Source organism: Anser anser, assembly GCF_964211835.1.
Source record: "Anser anser genome assembly, chromosome: 1".
NCBI lineage: Eukaryota > Metazoa > Chordata > Aves > Anseriformes > Anatidae > Anser > Anser anser.
Window position 1 is genome coordinate 27312860 of NC_139720.1, and position 23678 is coordinate 27336537.

The window sequence follows — 23678 nt, forward strand, 5'->3', positions numbered from 1 at the left end:
AATATTGTATGATGATCATTAGAAACAAGCTAAGAATATGAACAGTAGTGTAGCATGTCATAAAGCGTGTAGGTCAATTTAGCTTCAATTAGGCTAAACAGACCATACAGGATGAGAAAATGTCAGAGACAAAAGACAAATGTGTAGGCAAAAGGTTACAGGAAACAGTTCCAGTCCAAGTAGCCAATAAATGTCATCTTTGCCTTATAAAAATTAAAGTATGTCACATGACCATATCTGATCACGTTATTTAAGATACTGCACATTATTAACTCAGGTAACAAAAGATGGTTTTGAATTTATCTTCATGAAGATGATCCAAATTGCAGATGCCCAAATCTTTCTTAATATTTAGTTACTGAACTTTGGCAAGTTAGGAAACATTTACCCCAACAGGTAATTTGGCAATCAGCATTTTTTTTAAACAATGCTTACTCTTGATTTTACGTATTTAATTTTCCTATTTATTTGACGTTTGTTCCATTTTCCTTTTCTTTTCACAGTCACCATTTCAATACATTTCCTGCCTATCACAGTAACACTTGAACTTGCTATGTCTGAATAGCAAGTGAATCTGGCATACCTGTATTGCATTGTTTTGTGTTTAGTCATTGAATTTAAATTGTGATATAAAAATCTTGTTATTGGGTACTGTGAAAGCCTAATTTCTTTGCAAGAATTTTATTAGAAACTGTTGTTCTCCTCCCCCTTTAATTTCCAATTTATTGTTGAGTTTTGCCTACACAAAACTATGTTTCCACTGAAAGGCTCTTTGAAGAAAACATCAAAAAGTTGGTGGAAGCCCTGTAGTTTCAAGGCAAAAATTGAAGTGTTTCGACTGAAAATTCTGTGCCATTCACAACATGAAGATGACAAGATAACAGATTGTCTTCTCCAAGACTGACTCACCACAGAGAAGTTCATTCCCAGTTTAGGTACAGTAATCACCATCTGAGGAAAGCACACTGAGTTCAAGTTGATTCCCTGAGCTGTGATTGTACTTCCACCACTAGGGAAAATTAAAAGAAGAAGAAGAAGAAAAAAAAGATAAGTAGGATAATGATACATCTGCTATGATAAACTTAATTACAAATTATATTTTAGAGTAAATGACAACATAAAACCAGAATTAGGGATATACAGGGTGATGCAAATGCATAGCTCTGAGCAGTGATATTATTTTTCTGTGAAACAAAATTTACGCTTGTTATAACAACTAACCATATACAAGAAAAGAAAATTAATTTTAAATACTGTGGTATGCCAGGATATAAAACAAATGTGTGTGCATTTAAAAGAGAGTGCATTTAATATTTTCTAACTTACTTGTTGCTTTCAGTGGTGCTGAAAAAAGTGTCTTTTTTACTGCTGACATTTTTTTGGCAAAGGCAGATGGCTTGGATTAGAGCTACTGAGACCATAAATATGTCACTTAAAAACACACACATACTACCATACATATATATTCATAATATTTATGTATTGCTGGATTTAGACTATTTTAAAATCCATTTGCTCTCCTGAGCACCGCTGACTTGTCACATTAAATGATTTTCCTCACTAATCAGTGTAATGTCCAGACACAGTGTAGGAGACCCACTTAGCTATATAGTAGGTATCTCAGCAGGACATCACAGGTACAGTCGGCAGCAGCTAGGAGTTAAATCACATAAAGAACAGAGGTGCCCTTCCCCCTTCTCCTTCACCTCTGAAAGGAAATGATCTGCCCTCTGCAACTGCACCATAATAGAAGCAATTGGCATGGCAGATAGAGATAAAAATGCAATTTCTTTTGATAGATTGCTGCACAGCGCAGCCATTCTTCTTTCATTCATTACTTCTCTTATTTCTATGAGAAACTTTTACTCACCTAAGAAAAGATTTGGCTGGATGAATGTTTAAAACAACGGGGTCTTCTCTGTAGGTGAAATGACCTTTCGCGGCTCGGCTAGCTTCGTCGATTCCCACCCTCACGCGATATTCCTGGGGGATTCGTTGTGCTGGAGTGTAGCACTCCACCGTGCTCGCTGATATGCTGGAAGGACAGAAAAGTGCTTGCTTGTCAGCACTGTAAAACACAGATGCTGTTTAAAACATTATCATTTAGTAAGCTGCAAACCCACCTAAGAATCCACATGTGAAAAAATGCCATTGTTTACCATGTTGGATGATCACATTGCAGAAAATAAGCAAGGTGTGGTGTAGAAACAAGAGCAACACTTCTTAGGTTCCATATTCACCTCAGTTTGACTGACTCGCACCTTGCCTGGTGGAAGGCATTTCCCCAGTGCCTGTGACAGCCATGTCAAACCCTGCACTGTGCAAGGGCGGCTTCCAGCCTGGAAAATGAGAGCATGCTCCAGGTTCAAGGAGAATGACTTGTTCTGCTGTAACCAAGAGGTTATGTCTTTCTCTTTCCAATTCACGGGATTTACCCTGTGTTAAAAAAAATCTCAGGAAAAAGGGCTGGCAGGGTATATACACTATCTTTTCAGAGGTGTGCTGCACTGGGTGCACGCTGGCTCCAGACACGGCTGAGGGAAAGGCAGGAGAGGGTAAGAAGAGAGGAGAGGGTGAAAATTTATGAAGAGCTGACCAGATCCAGCACAGAAGCAGAGTCTCAGGGATATTTGCCTTTCCCTCTTTCTTTCACTTCTTCTGGAAGTCCTTCTCCTATCCTGAGCTCAGTGGGTGAGTGAGCAGCAGAGGGATGAAGGATCCTGGAGCTTGGAGCACATGAATCATGGCCACAGGGAGCAGGGCACATCAGGGGCAAGGGTAACAACTGACTGGAGAAGCAAATATAATTCCAGTGGTTGGGTTCAGTGATTTGGGCCAACCCACATCCAGGAGCCCTTCAGGTGAGGACGTTCTCAAAGGATGTGAGCAACTGTTTCCAAATTAGACAAGAGGGACATTTGCTGCCACTTCTAAAGCTTTCCAGGAAGGCAGTGTTCACTGTCTGCTGTTGGGGTTAGTGGTTCATCCGCAAGTATCTAGAAGTTTCACCGTCTTTTAAAGGAAAAAAAAGCCAACTTGATCTAGCTATGCTCAGAACTGGGCAACGCTCCCAAAAGCAAAGATCACAGTCAGTTTAGGTAGAGAAACACCTATCCTGAAAAAGTGCTCAAAATCTGCATAGATGTCTCCAGACTATTTTGCTAGTGAGAAGGGGAGTGCTGGGGTTGCTTACCGGGTAAGCCCCAGGGAAGGTTTGATACCTAGAGGTCCCCCTGACTGAAGCAGATGTCTGACTCTGAGCTGGCGGTCATCTCATCCCCACAGTTAGGTGTCTCAAATGGATCAGATGAATCATTCCCCAAAGGTTCATATATTTGTCCATTAGCAGACCAGCTGAGATGATATCAATAAATCCCATCCTAAAGTATTAAGTAGCAGCTGAACATCTTGGTAGTGATTAAATATCAGTCCTGAATACCTAAATCCCTTTGTTGATTTAGTCAGGAAACTTGGCTGATTTGATCAAGAACATACAATAAATCATTTAGCAGCAAGGAATAAAATTCATCTCTCCTGACTTTAAGTCTGACATTAACTAATAGGCTACTGCTTCTCTGCATCCTCTGCAAGTGTGATGTTTCACCACTATGACATTCCATAATCATTAGGAGAGACCCAAAATTTAGATAAATTGCAGGACACCCTGTTTCTGGAACGTGGTGGGCCTGATTCTGCACTTGGCTGTGAAGGTTACAATTCTGTTCACTCCAGTGGAGCCACCCTACTGTACCCAACAAGAGGACAAAGCAGGATTTGCATCATGGTAGAATGGCTACTGAATTCAGAATACTTGACAGCCCATTGCAGAGAATCTGTGCTTATTATTTAACTTTATATTCTGACAAGATTCAACGCATTTCCACACATAGCATGTTGAAGGTTCTTGACTGAGCTCCTACTGGATCCAGTTCAGAGCCGTACAGAAATTTTGGCTCAGTCCTCAAAACTATTTTATACATTGCAGGAAGAGTCCCAAACTGATGCTGTCTCCAGTTAGGAGGCAGTTCAATGATAGTAGCACAGAAACACCTGCTCTGACATATAGGATACAGTTCTGCAGAGGTCTCATGTTGGCCAGGAAGAAATGGCAACCTGCACACAGTGCTCATGAGATGTTCATTGGATGTTGCTGCACTAACAGCAGCTCTGACTGTAGAAGAGGGGATTGAGCATGTGGGAATGGGAATGACAAAAATGATAAAAAATGGGTAATTTCTAGTCTGTTAGAAGCTGATTTGCTATTTTTCAATGCAATGTTTTAATGAGGGTGATTAGGCATTACAGAATAAACAAATCTTCCAGGGAACTGTAGTCCTTTCTAGGAAGATTCTAGACATCCTAAACTCAGGACCTAGTCCCGAATTGAACACTTACTGCAGTCTGTATACTCTGATATGTAGTGTTAGGAGAGGAGAGCAGTGTTTTGTACACCAAGACATTTTAATCAACACATTTCAATATTAAAGCCATCACTTCTTTGTAAACACATTACCTTTTCAAGATGCATGGTTTCTCACCAACAAAAATCTTTCTGGATTTTCCACTGTTTAGGTATTTGCCAGCTACCGTTAGCAATGTTCCTCCAGATTTGGGGCCGTAGGTGGGAGAGATACTTGTTATTATAGGATTCTGAGGGGAGTAAAAACAAGAAGAAAGGACTGCTAAATTATGTTTCCGTATTTTCAAAATATGAAGAGGAGGGATCTTCATACATTTCTTAGCACTTCCAAGAAGTAATAATAAAGCAAACAGCAATATAGAATATAGAATTACCAGACTGGATAAGACTCATGAGGATTCTTCTTCCAGTTCATATTGAAGCTAATTAGACAGTAAAGTTTTTAATTATAGTACTTACCACGTAAGAAAATGTATTGAATAACGTTTTTCCGTGTCCAACAGAAACACTACTGGATATATTAAAACTTGCATTTTTTGCAGCAGGAACTGTGCATTCCAGCCTTTGGAAAGCAAAGAAAAAGATGGGATTACTTTTTTTTTTTTCTTTCCTGGCTTGATCATTTTGTATTAAAATTGAACCAAATCAAACTCATAATAATCCAGGATCCATACTGAACAATTCATCAATCTATGTGTGTCAGGGATATTTCAGGGAAAAACAACCAACCAACCAACCAAAAACAAACAAAAAACAACAACAACAACAAGAAAAAACACAGCTAAAAGAACTGTTTTCTTCTTCTTTAATACTAAATAAACATGGTGTTTAAACACAGACAGAGAAAATGATTTTAGTATGTGAAATAGATTTCTGAAAAAAGCATGCTGGAGAAAACAAATACCTCCCATTCAATGGCTGGTTTGATTTTTGGAATTTTCCTTTAGTCTTAGATTTTGGCAGACAACAGGATTACTTCCTATACTGATTTGCTGTCTAAATTTAAATATTACCAAAATTTGAACTTTTGTAGCAGTATGTGCCAATGAACTACTTTACATTTACAGTGTCTCATATATGAGCTATTCTCCTTATAACGTTTAGTTTGCATTGAGACTGTTCAGAACAGCAGTTAGGAAGGAGCTCAAGACTCCTGGAGGATGACCTCTCTGCTGCTATAAATGTGGCTAGGGAAGCCATGTCGTGCTTTGCACATAGCTTTGTTAGGACACAGCTGAATGCTCTGAATTGAGAGAGGATATTCATTGAACTTACTATTTCTCTGAGATAACAACCAGAATAACCTCCGCCTTGAATTTACGCAATTATTCCACTGTCTTGAATACATATTCCTGAGGAGGAGGAGAGGTACTGCACAGGGTCATGAGCCTCTTGATGACCAAATTCTTGCATCTTCTCACATTCTTCTCCATCTCACAGATCCTCACAGATCAGGAAGATGGAGGTGCCATACCTGAGCCCTACAGGATCCTGGTTGAAGGAACCTGCCACCTTTTCATACCTTTGAATAGTTTCCTTTTTTGCTGCTCCCACAAGTGTTGAACAGCATTTTACAGGCAAATCAGAATAAGCTGCTGCAAGAGCTATCGGCAGTCACCAGATATACTGGATCTCTCTTTGGAGCACTGTTTTCATGGGGAACTTATCAAATCAGGGGATTGTTTAACACCTAAATTTTCTGTTTGAAATTTCAGAATTGAAGGATGATACCCACTGACTGTTTGTATCATTACATAATCCATACCACATAAAGAACATTTCTATAAAGGAAACTTCATATTTTAGGTTTCTTACTTGTTTTTGTTGCTAGATTTTGCTTCCAGAGAACAAATTTGTCCTCCAATATGGACTACTGTATTTTTTAATTCAAATCTATTATTTTTGCTGAATCCAAAGTCCCATCCACACAGTGTCAGTTTTGTCCCGCCTTCTAAGGGAGCGCTGCTCGGGAGAATCTGTTAAAAAATATTTCGTTACTTACATCAGGTTTTCTCAAACTTCAAATGGAGTTAAAGAATGTGCAAAGGAATAATTTTAGAAAAGCATTTCTTCTGGCAGACTATGTCCTACCATTCATCTTAATTGTTCTTCACCTTTCATTTGTCACATTATGAGCTTTCTCTGACAGTAGCAATAAATAACAAAACCTATACTAGAAAGCTTTGAAGGATAGTGTTTAGGGGCACTGAACAAGCTGTGCATTGTAATAGTCTTTTAAATCCTGCCGTTCTTGTCTTTCACATCTTATTTCTGGCATGTTAAACATACAATGTACTTATTTTGTTAGAAGCTGAATGCTGAACACAAAAGAGTCCCCAAATGACCATTTTTTGTTAGCTTGATGAAAGTCAGGTTCAGAGTGAAGTAGCTTCAAAGACACCAAAATCCGATATTGCATTGGCTGTGATAAAGTTAACGTGACTTCTGCTATTCTTTCCTTAAATCTTTTACATTTGGTCACCTCTAATTCCGAGTTAAAAATAAACTACCTCTCAGCAACATAGAGACAATCTACAAAGGAAATGCTTTTTTTTTTCTTTTTTTTTTCTTCTGTATATTGTAAATTGTCCTGTAAAATATAACAATGGTGGGAAAAATGTAGGAACACTATAGAGGTCTTGCAAAAACTCAGTAAAAGTGCTGGTCAGTACTGCCAGTAAAAGAATAAAAAAGACATTGGTTTAGGGTTTATGGGGACTTTTAACAATACTGCATAATTTTGCAAACGTATCAGTACTACTGGACAAACAACAGAGAATGAAAGACTGAATTTATACTTGTGGTCATAGTGCCTGAACGTCTTAGACTTAAGGCTTTAGGGATAGTAATTTTGCCCCTAAAATGTAATACAGCTGTGCCTTTCAAAGGACCTGACTTCATTTTCAAGCTGAAAAGAAAGTGTTTGAGAGATACTTGGCTATTATTTCATCTGGAAATCCAGTAAGACAGCACATTTCTTTTCAACTCTCTTGTAGCTGTACTTCCAGACTCTCACAAATGAACTATTGTGGATAGAAAGGCAGCTGAAGAATACTTCTGATTAGGGAAGCTGAGGCGATTCCAGATAAGAAAGGGTTAAGAATGTAACTATTAAAGGAGAACAGAACATTAGGTGTAGGGCAGGAAACAGATGTACGGACAATGTATCTCAAAATAGGACATATACAGGCAATATATCTCGAACAAGACATTGGAATCCAAGATAAGAAAATAATGAGCAGAAGATTCGAAGAAAAAACAGTCCTTGCGGTTAGGAAGAAAGCTAATTCAGCAGAATCCTGACCAAGGGTGAAAAGTACACTGTGAGGAAGACTTATGGCCTTCCTCTCTGAGACCACCGACCACAGCTCGACGACCCCTGCCCAAGACCACTGAGAGGATCTGCGCAGGCGCAGGACACAAAAAACTGATTAGCATGAGAAGCGAGAGTAGGCGGGGTTAGATAATGAATATGTATAGGCGTTAATAAAATATTAATCACTGTGATGTATAAATTTGGGACGGCTTTTCACTTCGGGATGCACGATAGGCGGAAAGATCCCCCGTGCATCCGGCGCCGTCAATAAAGAATAAATCACTTAAAGAAATTGGATTTATGATCTTTGAATCAATCTGGCACCCCAGATGGGACTTCTTCTCTGTCGGACCGCAGGACCCGCTGGGAACAGGACTCCCTAGGGTACCCCCGGGATTTCCCGGAGGGACTCCTCGACTCAACGGATCACTGCGGAGGCAGACACGGACCCCATCACTGTAAGTGATTATATTCTTTATTTTGGTTTATTTGGTTGACCGGTCAATTGGGGTCGTCTGTAAGTCAGAAAGTAAAAGTTTTCTGCAGGACGGCATTTGGTTTTTTGGAAAGCACTCAGTTGCTGTTGGGAAACAAGTAACCTTTGCATGCGAGGTTGGTATTACGTTGTGTTTAAATGTGGAACTTGACCTTGGCTATTGTCTTTGGGATTTTGATTGTACTCTTTATAACGTTACTAGGATCTTGGTGTTATTGTGGAAAGCTGCCGGCTTGTATTGTGTAACAAGAAACATTCTGAACTGTAACATGGGGGGGCAGCAGAGTAGTGGGATTCCAAAGAAAAGCCCGTTGGGATGTATCTTGAGTCATTGGAAAGATATAGGGGGATCCCCCGGTGGAACTGAAAATAAGAAAACGTTGATAAAATATTGTAATCAATGGTGGCCACTTTATAAGTTGGATTGTGAGGAAAAATGGCCACTGAATGGAACCTTAAATTATAATACTTTACTACAGTTAATGTTGTTTCTAAGGAGAGAAGGAAAGTGGGATGAGGTGTCATACGCAGATATGTTTTTCACTTTGAGAAACCACCCGGAATGGCAGAAGGAGTGTGGAATTAACTTAGCCCCACAGGATCCTTTGATCCTGGCAATAGAAAAGGATATGAAGAAGGAAGGGGCAGGAAAAAATGAAAAGATGTTGTTCGGCATGCAGTATCGGGCAGAGATGTTTGAAATTGAATGAGTCAGAGGAGAGAATGGAGGATTATGTCCTCCCGCCCCAGATAACAGAACGAGGCGTGGGGGCGAGCCCAGGAAACGGCAGAATAGATAAGAAAAATGAGAGTTGGGGGAATGGAGACTTTACCCCGATCACGGCTTGAACCCGAAGTAAGGTCGGGCCCGTTATTCAAGCCCCGTTACGACAGGCTATGGGGGCTAACGGACCAGCTCGGATAAAAGTACCTTTCACAACTGCTGAGTTAGATTCATGGAAGGAAGCTGTGAAAGGATACCGGGATGATCCAGAATCAGTGGCCCGGAGGTTTGAGCTGATTGTAAAGAATTTAGATCCCGATTGGAAAGATATAGAGATAATGCTGGCAGCATTATCGGAAACTGGAAAAGCAACTGGTAATTAAGAATGCACAAACTCAAGTACAGACCCAGGTAACGTCAGTTTTACCTGGAACTGTGGAGGTATATGTGCCCAGAGTGGACCCAAACTGGGACTATAATGATGAGGGTGATTATAGGTTATTAAAAAGATATCAGGAATGGATTAGGATCGCCTTGGAAAGTGCGATACCAAAGTCTGTAAACTGGTCTAGGTTATATACCATAAAACAGGGGCAAACTGAGACCCCGTCAGAATTTCTCGATCGACTAAGGACAGCAATGCAAAAATTTACAACGATAGACCCCTCTTCTGAGGAAGGTAAAGTCCAGCTAGTATCATTGTTCTTGGGTCAGTCTGCGGACGATATAAGGCGGAAGCTTCAGAAAATGAAAGAGCCGGATGTGAGAGATTTAGAAAGGCTGGTGGAAGAGGCATGGAGGGTATTTAGGAATCGAGAAGGGAATGAGAAACAAAGGCTGGGTAGGGCTATTGCTGCGGCAACTGTTGCGGCCTTACAGAGGCAAGAAGAACCTTTTCGGGGAAAAGGAAGAGGGAATGGGATAAGGGGAAGGTCAGTAAAGCCTCCCCTGAGACCGAATCAGTGTGCATATTGTAGGGAAGTGGGTCAGTGGAAAAGGGAATGTCCGAAACAATGGGAGAAGAACAGGTTGATGGTAGCTAGTGTATCTCCCGACCAATGAAGTGGACCGGGGGATTCTACCCTAGCAGATCCGCTGGTTAAAATTAAGCTAGGGAAATCAGGACAGGAAGTGGAGTTTTTAATTGACACAGGAGCGACTTATTCTGTGTTAAACCAGAAATTGATACCAGAGGATGAGGATTTCGTGACGGTGATAGGAGCTACAGGCCAGCACGAGAAAGCCTTTTTCCTAAGGCCTTTAAAATACAAGTTAGGGAAACAGATGGGAATACATAGGTTTTTATATTTATCAGGATCCCCGAAGTCTTTGCTGGGGCGAGATTTACTAGAACAATTAGAAGCGGAAATTGTCTTTGAAAAAGGGAAGGTGGGGTTAAAGGTGAGAGAAGAAAAGCTGATAACCGCGCTAAGCTTAACGCTGATACAAGCAGACCCCATCGGTAAAGTACCTTCGGAGATTTTAGACCAAGTTTACCCAGGAGTCTGGGCTACTGACATCCCTGGGCGAGCCAAAAATGCAGCCCCGATAGTGGTGAGATTAAAGCCAGGGGAAAGGCCAGTTAAGATTAAGCAATATCCCCTAAGATTAGAAGACAGGAAAGGAATTAAGGGGATAGTGGATAAGTTTTTAAAACATGGACTGCTGGTTGAGTGTGAATCTGAATATAATACTCCTATACTACCAATTAAGAAGCCAGATGGGAAGAACTATAGATCAGTGCAGGATTTAAGAGCTATAAATAAGATCACTGAAGATATACACCCTGTGGTAGCCAACCCGTACACATTACTGACTAAATTAAAAGATAATTTAGTTTGGTTTACCGTACTGGATTTAAAAGATGCCTTCTTCTGCCTGACTTTAGCCCCAGAAAGTCAGAAGCTTTTTGCTTTTGAATGGGAAAATCCAGACTCAGGACGAAAGGCTCAATTGACCTGGACCGTATTGCCGCAGGGATTCAAAAACAGCCCCACGATTTTTGGGAATCAACTAGCAAAAGAGCTTGAGGTTTGGGAGGCCCCAAACACCGAAGGAGTTCTGCTGCAATACGTTGATGACCTTTTGATAGCCACTGAGAATAGGAGCAGCTGCATGCAACGGACGATAAGTCTCCTTAATTTTCTGGGTTTGAATGGGTATCGAGTCTCTCAACAGAAGGCTCAGCTGATTCAGTCACGTGTAACTTACTTGGGGTTTGAGATTTCAGGGGGACAAAGGGAGTTAGGAACAGAACGGAAAGAAACTATCTGCCGTACTCCAGAACCACAGACCATTAAGGAATTACGAACTTTTCTAGGGATGACAGGTTGGTGCCGTCTATGGATTAATAATTATGGACTAATCGTAAAACCCCTATATGACCTCATCAAGAATAACCAATCAAAATTGGTCTGGACGGGGGAAGCACGGGCTGCCTTTAAGAAGCTTAAATTGGAGTTAATGCGAGCACCAGCTTTGGGTCTACCGGACTTGTCTAAACCCTTTTGGTTGTACTCCTATGAGAGACAAGGGATGGCTCTGGGGGTGCTGGCACAGAAGCTGGGCCCCTACAGGAGAGCTGTGGCCTACTTCTCTAAACAACTGGATGAAGTAAGTAAAGGTTGGCCGGGTTGCCTTCGAGCGGTGGCCGCTGTCATCATGAATATACAGGAGGCTCGGAAGTTCACTATGGGACAGAAGATAACCGTGCTGGTATCACACACTGTCTCGGCAGTCTTGGAGCAGAAAGGGGCACACTGGTTATCCCCTCAAAGATTTTTAAAATACCAAGCAATACTGGTGGAGCAAGATGACGTAGAAATTGTGGTTACTAACATTGTGAACCCAGCTTCTTTCCTTAGTAACGCTCCTGACGAGCCAGTGGTCCACGATTGTATCGAAACTATGGAAACTGTGTATTCTAGCCGACCAGATCTCAAGGAGGAGCCCTTGGAAGATGCGGACGAATCATGGTATACTGATGGAAGCAGCTTTGTGAAACAAGGACAACGCAAAGCAGGGTATGCGGTGACGACCACTCAACAGGTAATTGAGTCGAAACCATTACCCCCTGGGACGTCTGCTCAGAAAGCAGAAATAATTGCCCTTACGCGGGCATTGGAACTAGCAGCAGGAAAGAAAGTAAATATCTGGACAGACTCTAAGTATGCATTTGGTGTGGTGCATGCACATGGGGCTATCTGGAAGGAACGAGGATTATTAACGGCCCAAGGAAAACAAATAAAATATGCTGAGGAGATTTTGAAGTTGTTGGAAGCGGTAAAGCACCCAGAGAAGGTGGCTGTTATACATTGCCGGGGACACCAAAAAGGAACCGCTGACTTCGAGGTAGGGAACCGATTGGCTGACCAAGAAGCAAAAAGGGTGGCCGGATTGGCTGAGGCAGAAGCGCTCACTTTAATACCAGACGGTAAAATACAAACTTTAGGTGAAGGACAGGAACCTAGGTACACACAGGAAGATCAAAAGTTAATTGGGGACCTGGGAGGAAAAGCAAGGAGTGATGGATGGGTATACCTGAAAGATAATAGGGTTGTACTACCCTCTAATTTAATATGGCCTATGGTCATGGCAGAACATAATAAGACTCATTGGGGAGCAGACACCTTATATAAAAATCTGAGTCGAGTCTTGGTGGGAAGAAATCTGTATACTACGGTAAAACAAGTAACCCAGCAATGCAGTATTTGTTTGCATCATAACCCTAATACAGAAAATAGGGTAAAGTTCGGAATAATCAGTAAAGGAAACTATCCAGGACAACAATGGCAGATAGATTTTTCAGAACTGCCAAGAAAAGGGGGGTATCGATACTTGTTGGTTTTGACAGATACTTTTTCCGGGTGGCCGGAGGCTTTTCCCTGTCGAACCAACAAGGCAAGAGAAGTGGTTAAGGTTTTACTGAATGAGATAATACCGCGTTTCGGAATTCCGGCAGCAATGTCCTCGGATAGAGGCTCTCATTTTTGTGCGCAAATAGTTCAAGAAGTAAGTAAGGTCTTAGGGGTAGACTGGCAACTCCATACCCCTTACAGACCACAGGCAAGCGGACAAGTGGAAAAGATGAATCATCTAATCAAACAACAAATAGCCAAAATAGGGCAAGAGACTAATTTATCATGGCCTCAGTCTCTCCCTTTGGCTTTACTTAGAATTAGAGTAAAACCACGGACAAAGGAAAATCTAAGCCCTTTTGAAATATTATACGGAAGACCCTATCAGTTTTTGTTCAGCGGGGAGGACCTGACGCAACTGGGGTCGGGATACTTGTATAATTATTTAATAGGACTCCAAAAACAGTTGGATCAAATATCTAAAGTTGTCTCAGGAACCAGGGCTAGAGGGCTGGACCAACCAATCCACCCCTTTAAACCTGGGGATTATGTGTATGTAAAAGCATTTGCAGGTCGCCCTTTGGAAGAAAAGTGGACGGGACCATACCAGGTGCTGCTGACAACACATACCGCCATCAAGATTAAGGAGCAAACGGCCTGGATCCATTATTCGAGAGTGAAGAAAGCTCCAAAAGCCCCCTGGAAAGTAACGCTGGGTGACGGTGAACTGAAACTAAAGTTCAGTCAAGCAAAATGAAGACACTATGGTCAGGAGTATTTAGTAATGTAGTTAGCAGAAATTTAGTTAACAGAATTGTTTTATTTCTGTGGCTTATAGTTGTAATTGTGATTCAAGAATTGGAAGGTGCTTCTATGATGATAGAGAATGGTGGGTGGCCTTGGTCTGAAGCCGTAACCACGGAGGATAAGAACATTAATGGAAAGTTAGCTGTTGTGGTTATTTGGCGAACAAATGGTGATCATTTACATGCATTATCAGAATGGCAAAATTTAGGGGAAGGGTGGATACACCAAAGAACTGTAGGGGACGAAATTGAAATAGGGTGCCGAATGATTAATGGAACAGCCCACGAGAAAGCAACGGGGATTTTAGTAAAACCGACTTCCAAAAGTGGCCAACAAGAAGGTTGTATCCGCCCAGGTAAATTAGATTGTTGGTATAATTTTATATTAACACAGACTGTAGCAGTTAACTGTTTTTGGACTAATAGTGGTCAAAAGCTCGAGATCAAGGAAGGCGAGAGCCTCATGATAAATTTTACAATATATGCTATACTTCCTACGACAGTGAGACCCCCTATTGCACTTCCTTCCCCTACAACCTATGCCCAAGCCCCAGTCAAGCTGGAACCCAAAATTTATGAAACAGGCCCATGAATAAGCTAGCCACAGACAAAACTAAAACAGCCCCTGCAATCATCCTTACTGGCATTGGGAACTAGCCAATGGCAAGTTTCAAAGGTGTTACCAATATGGGAAAAGGCTGAAGACCAGGACCACAGACTAATAATAGATGCACTTAGTATGGCCCAAGATAATGTATCCTTAGCTCTTAGTTGTATACAGGTACAGTTATGGATGCAGGCAACGGCTGCCTTGATCATTAGGGAAGGAAGTGAAGGCATTTTTCCGGCTGAAGTCCGAAAGATTGTTTGGGACAATGCCAATGATTTTGAAAAGAAGTTCCAATCTTGGTGGACTCTGGTAAATTTTACCTATGATCCCATTATTAACATGGCTACTGCCTTTGTGCTTTCTATACGTAATGCTACAGTTTATGTTATCCACCCCATTGTTGCACTAGGGTTAAATCATGAGGAAACAGTGCTCTATCCTTCGGAGCATAGAACTTGGGCCCGGATGAAGAACGGGAAATGGCAGTCTGTGAATCTAAAATCATGTGTTACCCGGGAACAACAAGGATTTATTTGTGAGAGCAACACAATTGATGCTCAGGATGTCTGTCTTGACACTGAGCAAGGTGTTTGCCACTTTGAAATTCATCCAAATACTAGTCAAAAGACGGTGCTTGTATATATTGGTCAAGGCTGTGTGTGTTTAAGAACTGCTTGTGCTTTTGTAGAAGTAGATAAGGAAAACATAACTCTACCTAGCAAAAATCACTCTAACTTTTGTATTTGTAACTTTGTTAGAATCATCGGGTGTGATTTTTTTATATTCAGCACCAGTGGTATCCCACCAGTTGATCAAGTCCAACCACACAATGTATCACAAGTTATTACCCACACCTATTGGGATGAACCTCACGCTAGTGAAGCAATTACTTAAACACCAAGACCTGATCAAAATTTTAAAAGGCATTCAGGAAGATGGAGAGAAGACTTTAATCACTGTCCACCATGATACAAAAGAAATAAACAGAGTTTTGCAAAGAGTAAAACAAGACACAGATCATAGCTGGTGGGACAAACTCTTTGGATGGTCGCCAACTGCAACTGGGATTTTGAACACATTGTGTCACCCAATTATTGTTCTATTGATGTTAGTTGGTATAAGCTTAATATTGTCTTTTGTAATACTTGTTTGGAATTGGAAATTGTTACAACGAATGGCAATATTAGCTTCCCTGACGAAAGTACATGGCAAGGTATTGAGGGATACATATCGTAGAGGCTGGGAAGAAGAATTTTTGTATTCGGAAAGGTCTCTACCGACATAGAGGAAATATAGAAACAAACAAAGGTTCTGTATAAGATTAGTAAGGATAACATTTCATGGGGCTTTGAGGAAATATGGAATAAGTTAACCTCATGGTTACCCAACTTTCAATAGTTAGAACAAGTTTTTACTGATCTGGTTATGTTATTGGTAGTAGGAATATTTGTATGTATGTTACTGCGATACTGCTAATGATAAGGGCATGCAATGCAAAAGAATTTGCATGGGGAAAAGAAAAGGGGGGATTGATTAGGGAAGCTGAGGCGATTCCAGATAAGAAAGGGTTAAGAATGTAACTATTAAAGGAGAACAGAACATTAGGTGTAGGGCAGGAAACAGATGTACGGACAATGTATCTCAAAATAGGACATATACAGGCAATATATCTCGAACAAGACATTGGAATCCAAGATAAGAAAATAATGAGCAGAAGATTCGAAGAAAAAACAGTCCTTGCGGTTAGGAAGAAAGCTAATTCAGCAGAATCCTGACCAAGGGTGAAAAGTACACTGTGAGGAAGACTTATGGCCTTCCTCTCTGAGACCACCGACCACAGCTCGACGACCCCTGCCCAAGACCACTGAGAGGATCTGCGCAGGCGCAGGACACAAAAAACTGATTAGCATGAGAAGCGAGAGTAGGCGGGGTTAGATAATGAATATGTATAGGCGTTAATAAAATATTAATCACTGTGATGTATAAATTTGGGACGGCTTTTCACTTCGGGATGCACGATAGGCGGAAAGATCCCCCGTGCATCCGGCGCCGTCAATAAAGAATAAATCACTTAAAGAAATTGGATTTATGATCTTTGAATCACTTCAAAAGAATTAAACCATATATTCTATATGGGGAAATTTACTGCCCCCATTAGAAAGCAGACAAAGAGTCTGATCTAAAATGCACTGAAGTCAGTAGGAATCTTTTCTACTTTAATGAGGTTTGGATCAGCTCTCAGTGAGCACAGGAGAGGGAACCTACGCAGGAACAGTGCTTTTGCACAAATCCTATAAAAAAGGAGTGACGTTCACACAGACCTCTGTCAACGAATGCTGCAGCTTAGTGTGGGGAGCATCCTGTGGAGCCTGTGCCATTCCCAAATTTAAGTTTCCTTTTTTTTTTTTTTTTTTTCCTCTTCAGAATCTGGATTGACTTCAGATAATATTTTTCCACTCCACTTAATATCTCAGCACAATATCTATTTTTGGAATTACAAAACTAAAATTGCTCTGTGGGGGTACAGGATGTCTTGTGTTTTGTGCAATAATGCATAGACTTCTGGCATTTGAGGAGACTGAAATGTAATCCATTAAGTTAGCAAAATAAGGGGGTTAAAACCAGGCTTCACAAAGCCATACAGAATCAAAAACTAAGGCACTTATCTGCTTTTGAGTGATCTTACCTGCCAAAAGAGACTTGTGATAGCAGCTCATGTGCCTTAACTGAGGGAAAATTAAAGTATTTACTGTGTTCTACTAGCAAATTTAGGAGGTATGACTTCAAAGTAGAGCAAAAACCAAAAACAAATACAAAAAACAACCCACCCCCAAACTTGTACTTCTGTATTTGAGCTCTCAAAAAAATTCCCCTAGAGTGTTTTTATGCACTCCTTTATTTATTTCATTTGTTTTGTATGTTGAAACCACTGCAAGTCAAGAGTGGTTTCCAAGACTTTTCCCTGGGAGAGATGACAGGAATGAGCAGTGAACCTCCTGGACTTTGAACCAAGGCATTTGTAGGCATCGTCTTTGCACTTGCATTGTGCAGGTAGTAACAGAAAATAAGCAAAGCCCAAATCAGTTATAAATGCAATGAAAACTGTTGAAAATTCTCTCTGGCCAGGAAACCCCACTGACAACCTGGAGTAAGTCCTTCTGTGAGGCCTGAAGTTCTGCATGTCCCTGCTGCTCCCTGGGCTTTGGGTTACGGGGGAGAAGGCTTTTTCTAAAAATGTTAAAGATTGTGTTTTTCTTTTGTTTATGTTAACAGCCATTATGCTAATATCCACTCACATACCTTATAAATTGTTGGAAGAAAATATCTATTTATTAAAGTTTCAACAGCCCATTCATTTTAATTAAGAGGCAAGAACATGCACAGGCCACATTTGAAATTTCCAGCAGAACCTCCAATCTAAACAGGCAGCAGAGGGCTTGATGTTCTTGATACTTCTGAGATAAAAGCTGACTAAAATGACTCACTTTAAAAACAACAACAAACCATCCCAGGTTTTTAACCACAACAAAGAATCCGAAGGGAGACCAGTTTATTTTTCCTTTTATGCAGTTCACCTCTCAGCGTGACCTGAACTCCGCATGCAGATGCCTGCAATTTGTTTCATTACGGAGTTATCTCCAGTGTGACTCCTCAGAGTACCCCAGCGTTCCTTCAGTTTGGGCTGACAAAACGTGTACCAGTGCTAGCAGGGGCCAAAGGTGGAGGCAGGTCCATGAGGTACGGTGCCCAGCTGTGTATGGGGCTGAGCCAGGCAGGGATGCAGAGCTGCTCCCCACCACCCGATGGCTCCAAGGAAAAGTGCTTAAAGCAGGGCAGAGACCTGAAGGGTCTCCCAATGGGAGAACCTTGTGCTTCCCCTCTGTCATTCCTCCTGAAAGGAATATCTCATTTTTTTTATTCTTTTATTTTTTTTATTTTTCCACTGTGCACTGGTCTGTGTAATAACCTGGGAAAACTTTCTGAAGACTTATCTAGTGTCCTTTGGATCAGACCCTCTGTGTTACCCTCAGGTTAAAACGCTCATATGACCTATCCTAAGCAATCTGTCTCTCTGAAATCTGCAAAATATTAAGGGGAGTGGGACAGAATTTCAAATACTACGCAAAGCAGGTCATCCTCTGTTTGTTAGGAACAAAACAAGCTTGTTTCTCATATTTTATGCATATGGGTTTAAAGACAGATCAGAAGATGATGAATAATCTGTTTTATATTTTTTTTCAGTAATAATGTTAAATGTCATGGTCCAGCAGAGCATGAAATCTGTCTTAACAGCTAGCAATCCAAAGGGATTTGAGTACTCAGCTGCATTTTTTTTTTCTTTACAAGCCTTCTAGAAGCAACTTCCACCGATGTGGGCATACAGTAAATCAAGATTCCCTTCAAGACCCATCAGAGCCACAGATCCATGTTCATTACAGGGGCAGACTGGGCTTGTGCTGAGCGGGCAGGGCTTGAGCTGTGTGTGGGGAAGGGCAAGCACGTGGCCAGCCCCATGCCTGCTCCTGCTGCCCACATCTATGGCCCGATCCGTCGGATGAGTTCTCCCAGCAACTCCAGAGGGACTCGAGAGGTGGCTCTGGGGACATACCTCTTGGTCTGCACGTCTCTGCATGGGCTCCAGGTGCTTGCTTCTTGAAGCTGCTGAGTGCACACGCTCCGGGTTGAAACCAGAGAGGGCTGTGTGAGCTCAGCACCTCTGAAAGCCAGAAGCAAGGCAGTTCTGAACCTTAGAAATCTTTTTGGATGCATGGCAAGCCACAGCAGCTGTTGGAAATTTTTGCTGAGAAAAAATGTTAAGGGTTGCTGCTTATGCTTGAGCTCTAGGAAAGACCAAACAAGCTATGCAGGGCAGGTGTGAGCAGTTTGGTTCTGCAGAGGTATATAAAAATGGGCCAGGACTAATCCCCAGTGCATGCCTTTGTATCAGTGATTCACAGTCTCTTAAAAATTGGGGACAGAAAGGACAATTTGATCATCTACTGCAGTTTTTCTGAAATGGCTGAGTTCTTGTATAAAGTGAAAGTAAATGATTCACATTTGGAATAGCGGATTTTTTATACCTCCTTTGCCCAAAGGTAAATGGTAACTGAAGGCAAGGTAAACACACTTACACGCACACTCGCACACACACACATCTCTCCATCCATTTTGGGTATGATTCCTAGGGTGCTTCATTGTCTGTTCAGTGAATTTTGTCTGATTTAGCCCTAAATTTTGTATCTGAAAGATGAAGAATACCACCCCTGAAAACAAGTTTCTAGATTACTATTGAATCCAAACTTTTATAGCAGTTTTGCCTGGCTATTCTTAAAAAAAGCTGTTGTCCATGAAATCATCTGCCCAGTTGAAAGAAAGCACTACTTGCTAAGGAAGAACTATTACTTCCCTTTCTCCCTGAGAGTTTAGCATGTCAAAGTTTCATTTCTGTTTGCAAGCTGTATACCCAGAGGAAAATGTATTTTTTGGCCACACAGTATAGTTTAAATGTGTTAAAAGTAAGTAGGTGCAAGTGCTGCCAGAAAGCTCTCCGCTTGTTCCTCCCTCAGTGTACCAGTACATCTGCTGCTCCCTGAGCCTTGGCCTTCACAGCCGTGTTGCACCTCACTCGAAGTGATTCGGTTAAACGTACAGTCTGCCCGTCAAAATCTCACACCAACCGTAGCTAAATGAAAACAGGGGCGAGCCAGCAGGGCTCTGTGCTCATCTGCACGGCGTTGTCCCTGTATGCTCCTCACAGGAGCCCACGGAGAGCAGCCTCTGGCTGTCCCCTCTGCCAGGGCGAAGCTGCTGGCTTGCTCCCCTCCAGCTGCCACATCCGTTGTGAGGGAGAGCAGGCACTTCATTTGCTGTAAGTGCATAAAAATAAGAAGTGGAACGAGCATGGGAACTCCTCTGTTTGCTCCTCATGCTCACCAACAGGGCACCTGAGGGCACCTCTTCCTATATATTTACCCCAAAGACTCACCCAACCCTTTAGGCTCCTGATGCAGTGTCAAAACAACGATGGCCACACCGCAGGCAGCATGGAGGGCGCTGCTGGGCCTGGAGGGCTCTGCCAGCTCAGGGTTTCCAAGGGGTGGTAGGCAGGCTGCCCTTCACCCCACACACCACCCGAGACATTGGTATGGTCCCCTGGATGCCGTGTATCTGAAATTACGTGGAGGTGAATACCAGAAACATGTATTTTACCTCGTAGACTCTTGGCAAGCAGGTCTCCTGGGTCCAGGTCCCTCCAGCGCACTCTGGAGACCTCAGGCACCGCTCTCCGCACCAGCCGCACCGCATGAAGGCAGGTGCCAGCAGGCACTGGCTGCAGGACTGGAAATGGTGGCAGCCCGGCCCGTTCAGCGGCACCTTGGTTATCTGTCAGTGGAAAGAGATGGTGCACAGAGCCTTTGAATGCGCACACTCGCCGCTGAGGAGAGTCTCAATTTATGCAGCGCGCTGTGGCACTACTCAGATTTCAGCTGTGCAAGTTGTGGTTCGGCTTCTCTTTAGCTCGGTAATTATAGGATCTTATAAGTAATTTAAGTGACATGATTTTAAATTCACTTGGGAGAAACCCTAAAGGCATCTTAATGTTATATACAGTTACTACCAGCATCTGGTGTTTACAGCAAGATAGCATTTTTTTGCTGATGGAAAAAGAAAACAGCAGCATGCTCCTCCCAGTTCTGTAGCAATTCTTGGAAAAAACAGTGTGTCTCAGTATGTCTTAGTTCATATGTTTATAAAAATAGGCATGATGGCTATTTCAACTTTTGTGAGGCTACATTAATTTCTGTGACACACTGGGCACACGACTGACCAAGTACTTGGTGTTTAACACATACCATCAAAAAACCTAACCTATATAAAAACATGATTTAAAATTTATGATAATTTTCAAAATATCAAAATAGGTATGATAATAGTCACTCTAAATATCAGAAGTTATCTTTGATCAAAGTATTAATATTAGCATTTAATTACATCACTATATAATTTATACTTCAGTACCTTTCTTAAAGATTTTTGGGACATTTTCTTTGAAGGTTACTCTTGCAAATAGCTCATAGTTTCTAGTAAATGATTAATAACCATCTTTAGTAATGGCTGATTAATTTCTTTAAATTCTTATAGAACTCAAGAGGTCAAATTATTGCTTATGGTTAAGGTTTAGGATTATCTGTAATATTATCTGCTAACGCAATGATGTTCTAAATCCACCTGATAATGCACATCCTAGTTATGACAATATCATATGTATGATAACTTTTCATCTTTTATTAACCCTTTGTAAACTGCCTGATAAAATAATCTTCAAACCTTACCAAGAACAGCATCTCCAATTTTAAACACACCCACATAACACTTGCACACACAACCCTCTTAAAAAAGTTATAAAGTTATGACACAAACCAACAAAAGCCAGGAAATTCTGAACACCATTCTTTTCTTAAGCCATTGTGTGTTTTTCTTTGCAAGCACTTGAATTAAGGACAGACTTTCAGCTTTAAATTTGCATTTCCTGGCTTTTGTTGGTTTATATCACAGTTCTTACATTATTTAAACATTTCTCAATCTTAGTCTGTTGGTTTGTTTAGTAGGGAAAAAAGTCTCGGAGGAAACTTGCCCCTCCAGCATTCCCAAGGGAATGGAAGGGCTGGGAGGATGCAGAACATAAAGCAGCAGTATGAATAGTTGCCCTTAACGAAAGTTGCTGCTTTGTATGCAGGTTTGCACAGAGTGAGGAATGATTAGATTATGTACTGCTCACCTTTTTTCCAGTCACTACCAGGGTATAGCCATCTGCTGCTACTGAGTTCTCAACAACAACCTGGGGAGAGACGGGCTGGGAGTCCAGCTGAAAGCTGACATGAGGAGCTGTGGGCTCTGAACGGGAAACCACTATCTAAGAAAGACAGAAATTCAGAAAATCAGCAGGCAGTGTGTGACACAAATGCTGCTCAACAGCCTTACATCCCTGCCACTTTTCTGCTTGCATTAATTACTTTGCATTACATTGCATAATGTTTTGCATAATGTTCCATCATGATCTGATTAAACCTCTATAAAATCCACTTTATTTAACAGAGCAAAATCATGGCTCTTGGAGGATCCTCAAAATGCATCATGTTTACTAAAATACCAAGGAGTCACTGCTTGCTTTGTGGTCTTCAATTTCAAGTATTTATAAATCAACAATAAAAAGTGAAGATGGGTCACTTAGCCTTGTAGATTTAAGAGTACATGTGAGAAAAAAGAATTTTATCTACAATGTCTATTTAGAGGAAAGTCCAGGACTTTGAAGGTCAGACATGTTTCCATTTATTTTCACCTTGGTCCTACAGCTTGAACAGTGCACTGTAGCCTGTGTTGTTACTATCTGGTCATGGTGCATGTGGGGCTGCTGGAGTGCAAAGCTATGGCAGGTGCAGATTGTCGCAGTGAGCAGGGCTATGAAGACACAAGCAGTCAGAGCATGATTCCCAGAGCTGCTGAGATGGCTGTTACTGCAGACAAGCGCTTGGCAAAATCATAGTATCACAGAATCACAGAATGGCTTGGGTTGGAAGGGACCTTAAAGATCATCCAGTTCCAACCCACCTGCCACGGGCAGGGATGCCACCCACTAAATCAGGCTGGACACTTTGAGGTCTAACTCCCGCTTATTTCTGTGGGAGCTGGGTGTCCAGGACAGTCTTGGCACCTCTTAAGCAACAGGGAGAGTAGGAAGCTCTCTGGAAGATGTTCCAAAACAGGAGCCTAATTTAGTTGTCCTGAAGCCCCTTTGCAAGAGCACTTTCTCTCTTGATTTCAGAAGATCTTAGGAAGATTAGTCACACCAGTATGAAATTCCCCCACTAGTCATCTCTCTTCATCTTAAGTTACCTAAATACTTCTGAGAATTTGGGCCTATTCCTGCAAGCGCATGCTTAACTTTACTACTGTAACTTTGTTGACTTTAATGGGATGAGTCATGGCTGTTAAGCACAGGCATAAAGCATCTGCAGATTGGGGTGGATATTTGATAGCAAGATTTTATAGGCTTGGGCCTGCAATCCAGAAGGATGTGCACCCAGTGCGATAGCATCAGGCAACAAAGGCAGAGGATTGTTTACATAAGGGAAGATCATGTTCATGTTTCAAAAGCTGCATCACGTGTAGTTTACTTAAGGAATTTAGATAATCAGCATTTGTTGAGAAGTTGAGATTCAATGGAGTTCATTATTTAAAAAGATCGAAGCCATTTTGGAAATAACTTGTATGTCAAAAGTTTAATTTTTTCCTATAATGAAGCTTTTCTCCTGACTCCTAAGGCAGCATCAGAACAGCCAGGACATTGACTTACATGATTTCACTGGCATTTCGCACTGCCAAGGTCTTTCAGCAAGAGGGCTGACTCCAAGACTCGACTTAGAGATGCTGTAATTACAGCTGATGTT

At 41.5% G+C, this 23678-nt stretch overlaps 1 protein-coding gene across 9 annotated transcripts in view; it reads right to left on the reverse strand.

Annotated features, from left to right (window-relative positions):
- The window catches only part of MET (MET proto-oncogene, receptor tyrosine kinase), a 100128-nt gene that overhangs the window by 31130 nt on the left and 45320 nt on the right, over positions 1-23678 (reverse strand). For all 9 annotated transcript variants that reach the window (XM_083800085.1, XM_083800092.1, XM_083800090.1 and 6 more), the window contains 7 exons: positions 22010-22144; positions 20440-20613; positions 6236-6396; positions 4880-4982; positions 4514-4650; positions 1871-2035; positions 910-1009 (listed from right to left, as the gene is read on the reverse strand). In XM_083800085.1, coding sequence (XP_083656211.1) covers positions 910-1009; positions 1871-2035; positions 4514-4650; positions 4880-4982; positions 6236-6396; positions 20440-20613; positions 22010-22144 — 975 coding nt within the window. The remainder of the gene's footprint in view (positions 1-909; positions 1010-1870; positions 2036-4513; positions 4651-4879; positions 4983-6235; positions 6397-20439; positions 20614-22009; positions 22145-23678) is intronic.